The sequence below is a fragment of the Ipomoea triloba genome, chromosome 14 (assembly GCF_003576645.1).
Source record: "Ipomoea triloba cultivar NCNSP0323 chromosome 14, ASM357664v1".
NCBI lineage: Eukaryota > Viridiplantae > Streptophyta > Magnoliopsida > Solanales > Convolvulaceae > Ipomoea > Ipomoea triloba.
Genome location: NC_044929.1, coordinates 2,211,888 through 2,219,682, shown reverse-complemented (window position 1 = coordinate 2,219,682; position 7,795 = coordinate 2,211,888). Strand labels below are relative to the sequence as shown.

Sequence of the window (7,795 nt, the reverse complement as noted above, 5' to 3'; positions counted from 1 at the left end):
AATTATGGTTTTAATTAAATTATGCATTTTAATAATTATAATGAATATTTTAAAATTAACAATGATAATAAGTAAAAAAAATAAATAAAAAATAAAATAAAGTTGATGCAAAGTGGGTGACTGCTGCTGTTACTCTATTTTAATTGGTTGCGGGTTAAGATTTTAAAGAAAGACTAGCGGAGTCTCCAATAAGAACATAGCTACAAAACCAAATGATAAAATAACATGTGGCACCAATCTACTACTGCCCCACCATTCCTCAATCTTACTCTTATCAAACTGTCCCACGTCACCCTATTCAACCAATACAAAATTGCCGGAAACAAATCCAAGAAATTTATACCCACAATATCACAAACTTCAATGTTATTCCGGCCTTTCTTTGTCTGTCTTACGGTCTGAGATTAGAATCCGCTCAACTAATTTTTGTGTTCCTAATCTTTCTCCATCCGTCTTACTCTTTAGGGTCCAAGTCTACCTGATTAATCGTCTTACTTTTTAGGGTCAGGATCTACCCGATTAATTCCCGTTCGTTCCGAGAGACATAAGAACTAGATTAAAGAGAATTGTCAGTTGGGTCTACCGGACTAATTCTCGTTTGTTGGGAGACATGAGAGCTAGCCTAATGAGAATTGTTACTTGTATGAATCGGATCCAAATTATCTATAGGATTGTTCTTAAAAAGAATACTTTCGCCATTTGAACTACTTCTTTAAGTTTAAAAGTATTAATATTATAGTTAATATATTACATGCTTGTAAACAATTTATTATGCGACTTTAATTTATTTACAGACAATAATTCTTTAAATACAGACACATCTAAATGTCATTTTGAACAAGATTCACAATGCAAGGTATACCCGATCCAGATATAATTTGCCTAAGAAGTTGAAATCTTGAGATCCTCTTTCCATTTCACCATTTTTAACCATTGCCAGGACGCAGAGCTCAACGAACTCAACACTCGCTCCAACTAAGCCCCCCATTACAATACAAAAACAATTTCTTCGATTCATTTTGAAGCGAATTTCATGATTTATGTTGTTTATGATTGTTATTATAGAACATAGATTCTGCATAACATGCAGGTTTCTAGATTTACATACATACATACAGCGATACAGATCAGATAATATCCTCCTTTTTTAATTTTTGAAAAAAAAAATGACGACATCACAGAGCCTTCTTCCTATATCTACCCCTCTACCCCCTCCTCCGCCTGCAATGTTAGCGGGATCTGGAGCCACAATGCTGATCAGATCGGAGCGCGATCACATGGCCGCCGCCGCCACCACGCGGATTCTGATTTCGCCGCCGTCTTCTTCTCTGGATTTGGAGGACGATAGGAGGATTGAGAGCGTGCCGTTTCTTTCCAGGACCTCGAGTTTCGCTGGCTCCAACGATGCCGCGCTGGGGAGTTCGAATGCTTTTTTTAAGAAGCAGAGACGGAGGCGAGTTTCCAGTGATTCGTCGCTTTCTTCCAGCTCCGGTGGCAGCCGCAGCTCCTCTTTCCGTCAGGATGTCGGAAGGGCTGCTTCTGAAACCTATTTGGTCACAAGGTTGGCCGTTAAGCTGTTGCGGTATCTCGGGTAATGCTTCTGCTTATTCCTTATGCTTCTGTTATGGAGTCTTAAGTTATAGTTTTGTGAATAAATATACTTTGAGAACTGTATTTTTTGATTGATTATCAATACTGTATAGAAGAAAGAATATATATATATATATATATATATATATATATATATATATATATATATATATATATAATTTAAGAAACCTATTTGAGAATACATGACTCTTTATAGAAGAGACATGTTGGTAAGAATATCTGCCAAAAATGGACCTGCATAATTACATATTCATTTACACAGTTCACCTACTGTTGTGCAATGCTAATAGAGGTGATTTTGAGTCTCAGGCACATAATGCATATGCCTGGAGAAGATTATTTATCAAAACAGTAAAGTCCATGTCTTGAGAAAGATCCTTACGCTAGACGCTAGTTTGATGCATCATTTTAAGTCTTTCTATTGCTGAAGACCTGATTAAGACCTCTACTTTAGAAGGAATTGTAGCTACTCAAATGACAGAAGCTGGAGCAAAAAAATGTGGAATTTGAGAATCAGTATGACAGGCTACGGTAGATTAGGAAGAAAACAAACCTGATTTATCTGAAATCAAAATCTTATAGTCCTATACATTGTTATTTTTATTATTGTTTTTTGATATTAGCCAATGAAATTTGTTTTTCTTATATTTGAATGAAATTCTACTGCTAATCAAGGTAATCAATTTCTCTATCATCCATTTAAAACAAATGGAAATTTCAAGAAATTGAACCTTTTAAAAATAGTGCGTTGTGTTTAGAGAAATACTTTATATAGTTTGGGCAAAGGCAGTATTTAGTATTTACTATCCATATTTTCACCCAAAAATGTTATGAAGTATCGCCACTGATGACTGAACTTAATTGCACTGAAGGACATACAATTTGTATGGTTCTGGTATGAATTTTCAAAGATTCTTCTACCATATATGTTCAATATACACACAATGGCAGCTCTCTAATATGTAGGATGTCTATAAACAAATATTATCATTATCCCTTCATTCCTTCAATTAGAAACTTCCTTAGAATTCATTTGCACCTGTATCAAAGTGTAGGAACTCTAACTAAATCAACAAGGTAGTTATTGATATGGAGTAACTGTGATCATGCTACTGCAGGCCAAGAGTTTAACCATAATCAGTAGTTTGCATTACCTTTTTCTTTCTTCATTTGCAAATGTTTTTGTAAAATGAAACAAAGAGATAACCTTCAAATAAATCATATATCAAGTAGTTGCTTAGGTATATTTAACACTTCAAGATTAACTGTAATGTGATTTTTCTTGTGTGTATGAATGACACTTTGACAGTTTGACTAATTGCTTTATGGTCATCTATCTTCATTCAGGGTAGGCTACAGATGGATCACCAGGTTTCTTGCCCTTGGATGTTATGCTTTACTTCTTATGCCTGGTTTTGTTCAAGGTTGGGAAAATCTAGTGTTGCAAAAATTTATTCTCATTCGTTTGATAGCTTGACCTTAGCAATTATAATAATAATTCTAAATCTGGGTGTAGAATTTTGTGATAAGCTTTCTTTTGATATTTTTCTTATGCTTCTCAATGTATCAGACATAAGATTCTAGGAAATAATGCATACGGAATCTGTTTCTGTTGCAGTGGGATATTACTACTTCTTTTCCAGGCAAGTCCGGAGAAGTATTGTCTATGGTGAGCAACCAAGAAATAGGTACCCTTCAATGACTGGCTTTAGATTTTCTTAGGAATTTATTTCCTTAATCTCATTAATTGTTAAGCTTCTCTAATTTTAGGTAGTTATTCTCCTTTAAAATGATGACAAATTGTATTTTTAGTCTTTGTAGAACTCATGGCTTAAAAAGATCTTGTGTTGCAGGCTGGACCTTTACCTGCCTAAAAACAATGATGGCCCCAAGCCAATTGTAGCATTTGTAACAGGTGGAGCCTGGATCATTGGGTGTGTAATTGAACTGTTCCTTCTTGAATTCTGCTTCTTTTAACATCAACGTATTGAACTCTAAAAGCTGGAAGCTTGTGTACTTCCACACACGAGAAAACCAACAAGGCATCCTAATTGTTGTTCTTGTTTTCTGATAATTGTGGAAATGATTCGGTTTCTCTTTCTCATTAACAATGCAGAATTCTTTACTATAAACATCACTTAGTTTTGTAAAATGGACCCAAATAAGTAAATTTGTGCTGTTGTGTATTTAGTTGAAATTCTTTCCTGTTATCTTGTTTGCATGATCACTATGACACTTTTACTGACTAGTCCTATTTTTTCACAGTTACAAAGCTTGGGGTTCTCTTTTAGGACAACAGTTATCTGAAAGAGGCGTAATAGTGGCATGCATTGATTACAGGTCCGATCTTGATTGTGTTTAAGAATATATTTCTCTGTTTGTGAAAAGTGGATTAATGATCTCAGCTCTGAAGAGGAATGCCATTTACTCTGTTCAATGTTCATTAGTATATTTATCCTGCCACCACAACAAGGGCATTAGTGGGTGGGGTGTTCTGGTTGACAAAATGGCCTTAATATCTGAAAATAAACAATTGATCCAATACTGTATAGTCTGGTGTCTATCTTTTATGGGAGCATAGTAGGCGAGTTCTGCTGTTTATTGTTTTTTATATCAGAAAAGGAGGGGGGGACCCCAGGGGAGCTACGAGCTAGTCTGCTATTTATTGTTTTGTGCTTCTCCTGACACTTCTAATACCCAATCTTTTCAAACAGTACACATTCATATATCATGAATTCTAATTTTTTTTTTTTGTTTTCAAAAAAAAAAAATACTAATTCTTTTCTAATAGGTAAATAACTAATTTGTGTGCTATGGATCCACATATCATTAATAACCTATAATTCTATTCTAACATCAGTAGTTGTATGCAGAAATTTCCCTCAGGCAACTATCGGTGATATGGTCAGAGATGCTTCCCTAGGTATCTCCTTCATGTGCAACAATGCCGCTGAATATGGAGGTGATCCTAACAGGTGCTTATGCCTTGGCGTATTTTCCTTTTCAACAGTTACCACTTTTACTGAACATGCAACTTATAGGTTTGGTTTCTCGTAGAATATACTTAATGGGACAATCAGCCGGTGCACATATTGCTGCATGTGCTCTCGTGGAACAGGCGATCAAAGAGGCTGGCGAGGGACAGAATGTTTCATGGAGTGTCTCTCAAATAAAGGCGTATTTTGGGTTATCTGGAGGGTGAGTTAGTTATCAGCAGGCTTATGGAGAGTCCTTGGTGCTTCTTTCCTTTGGTTCTCATTTATAAGAGTTAATTCCACTGGAATTCTCTTGTCTTTGGTGGCAATTCCAAATTTAGTCTCAAACTAGAGTATAGAGTTCCTAGGAACCAACAAGCTTGCTGGAACTTTGACACTATTTTAATGATCTTTAGGTACAATTTGCTTAGCCTAGTTGATCACTTCCACAGCCGAGGTCTGTATCGCTCTCTTTTCTTAAGGTATATATCATCTCGACTTCATTTCTTCATACGAGTCTTTGCCAACATGGCCTTTTTTTCATGTTTCCTATTTAGATCACATATAACATTCTTATTCTCTCAATGCCTTTGCAGCATAATGGAAGGGCAAGAATCTTTGGGAAAATACTCGCCAGAAGTAGTTGTGCAAGACCCAAATGTTAGAAATGCAGTTCCACTCCTTCCTCCTATTATCCTTTTCCATGGCACTGGAGACTATTCCATTCCTTGTGACTCCAGGTTAGAATCTTCTCTTAGATGAATAGCATGCACCATAGACTATTCTTTTTCTGCAAACACTTCAACCTGAATTTTATTTGGAATTTTTGTCACTAAATTCTCTTTTAGTAAAAATCCCAGTTTTTTCACCAGTTCCCCACCTGCAACCCATATTTGTTGAAATCCCTTATTATTCTCAAGTGAATTCGAAGTAATGTTAAATATATGTGTCTTTTATTGATTCCAGCAAGAAATTTGTGGACGTTCTGAATGATCTTGGTGGTAAAGCTGAATCAATCATGTATGAAGGGAAAACACATACAGATCTGTTTCTTCAGGTATGTATTTGATTGTTACAGATATCTTATGCAGTTATGCTGTTTCTTTGGAAGACAGACTGAAATGCACTTATGGAATAACTCTCTTAAAGAAAGAAATAATGTAATGGACAGTCCAAAAGGTGGCAAGGAGCCTTCCACCTGCACTGTTAGTCACACATATAATTTCAAGTTAACATATTACCGTTAACATATTGGTCCTGTTTGATAATATAGTTAGCTCATCAGTCAATTTTGACTTATTTGATCACTATTAGATGTTTGACTTGGTTAAACAATCTATAAGAGTGTTTGATTAATTACTTTTTGTAACAGTTTATTGCTCCAAAATGTTAAAATTAAAAAAATTGCTCAAAGTAGCTTTTTTGATCGGGTTTTTGGAGAAAGTCATTTTGCATGTAATAAGCTATTAGCTAACAGTTAATTTACCAAACACTTTTCTACAATGAACTAATTCTATCAACTAGTCAAACATACTAACTCAACTAGCTAGCAACTATTTACCAAATACTCCTATTATGTGCATGTAGCTAGTTCGCATATTATGTGTCAGTAGTTAACATAATTACAAACACATAATTATGTGCACCTTCAATTTATTTATAGACACATAATTTATTAATTGAAGGTACATAATATATTAACTGCGGACACATCATTTTTGGACCCTGGTCCAAAATGCAAGGTGGACCCTAGTCCAAGATTTGTATTGTTGATGATATATGGGTTGTGTACAATGTTAGGATCCAATGAGAGGTGGAACAGATGAGATGTTGGAGGAATTGATCAGTAGAATTCATTATGGCAACCCAGAAGCCTTTGCAGAAGCTGCGAATGCTCCCCGGAGAAAGCGCTTAGTGCCTGAATTCATGTTGAAGTTGGCTGGCAAAGTTAGCCCATTTTAGGCCACAAATAACTTCATTTTACACATATTACTCATCTTCACATATTATTGTACATACTGAAAACAGATGGATATATTTTTTGCAGATAGTTTTATTCTAACTTCATTTGATTAATTTGTAATAGAATTGGTCAATTTGCAAGTAATCTATACTCCATTCATCTCATATTAACAGAGTTGATTTGAACAATGAATACATTTTTTAACAATTTTGAAAACCTTTTAAAATGAATAGAATAATTGTGCAACGAAAGTCTTCGGCTTTTGCACCATTTTATAGCATTAAGATAAAGTGTGTGTTTGTTAAGCTCAATAGAAAATTAAATAGAAAAGAGTAGAGAGAGTTTGAGTTAGAGATTTTTATAATGGTTCAGGTTAATTTTATTCCACTCTTCCTCTTAACACATAAAGTTTTACTAATATCAACCTAATACAACTAAACTTATAACCTTTCGCGCTAGTTGCAAACTAGCCAACTAAGTTACCTGCTATACTCTAAATGGTAATCCTTTAAATGACTTTCTTTACAAAGCTGAGCGTTCTTCATTACCTCACCATCTTCTCCAATGGTCATCCACCAAGTCACCTTGCGAGAAATAATATGTGTTGACGATCCTTGAGATGAGGAAAGTTAGTTTGAGAGACTAAACTTTGAATATAATCTAGATGATTCGTTGAAGTGTTTTAGCTCTTTGAAAATGGTCCAGTACTCTTTTACTCTAGCTTTTTGAAATCTCTTAACTTTGTAACTTCTTTACGCTTCAAGAGGCCAGGGAAACTCTTTATATAGGGATGAAAGCCTTAGAAATTTGAATGTTTTAAATTTTCCCGTTGGCTCCTTTTAAAATGGTAGGTGTCCAAAAACTATCATTTCCTCCTTTTTTTTTCTTTTTTCTTTTTTTTTTCTCGCAATACACCATTGACAAATAGGTAAAAAATCACCTCCTTTTAGGTTAAAGAAATATTTCTAATTAGAGCAAGTCCAAAAAACATGTTTTCTTATTGTTAGAAGATATTTGTTGTCAAATGTCTTTAGAGAGTGTGTCCAACAACTCTTATCGCAAAAGGACAAGTAAAATTTCTGTTACTCTCTATAGGTCTATCAGTGAACTTGGAAGTGGCTGCCCAAGATTTGGCAAAACCTGGCTAAGTACATCTAATCAGAAGACTTATATAGAATGAAGGTTTATCTTTAATTTAAACTTTATATTTTATATATATACTTTCTTCAATTTCAAAATGATTGAC

The 7,795-nt window shown here is 34.7% G+C and overlaps 1 protein-coding gene across 4 annotated transcripts; it reads left to right on the top strand.

The window, feature by feature from the left end:
• Positions 1–872: 872 nt before the first annotated feature.
• Positions 873–6,713, top strand: LOC116005125 (probable isoprenylcysteine alpha-carbonyl methylesterase ICMEL2). 4 transcript variants are annotated; one of them, XM_031245371.1, is made up of 11 exons: positions 873–1,591; positions 2,964–3,035; positions 3,230–3,280; positions 3,465–3,545; positions 3,877–3,951; positions 4,485–4,586; positions 4,669–4,809; positions 5,003–5,068; positions 5,183–5,326; positions 5,553–5,643; positions 6,387–6,713. In XM_031245371.1, the coding sequence occupies exons 1-11, from the start codon at positions 1,167–1,169 to the stop codon at positions 6,546–6,548; spliced, it is 1,410 nt and encodes a 469-aa protein (XP_031101231.1). In that variant the 5' UTR covers positions 873–1,166; the 3' UTR covers positions 6,549–6,713. The 4 variants fall into 4 exon arrangements, with proteins under 4 accessions (XP_031101231.1, XP_031101229.1, XP_031101230.1 ...); XM_031245369.1 differs by having other exon boundaries at positions 3,182–3,280; XM_031245370.1 differs by having other exon boundaries at positions 874–1,591; positions 2,959–3,035; positions 3,230–3,299.
• The last annotated feature ends 1,082 nt before the right edge of the window (positions 6,714–7,795 follow it).

Coding starts and splice junctions, on each gene's coding strand:
- LOC116005125 (XM_031245369.1), top strand. CDS start 1,167: ATGACGACATCACAGAGCCTTCTTCCTATATCTACCCCTCTACCCCCT. Junction 4,587..4,668: donor TATGGAGGTGATCCTAACAG/GTGCTTATGCCT, acceptor GGTTTCTCGTAG/AATATACTTAATGGGACAAT. Junction 5,644..6,386: donor ATACAGATCTGTTTCTTCAG/GTATGTATTTGA, acceptor GTACAATGTTAG/GATCCAATGAGAGGTGGAAC.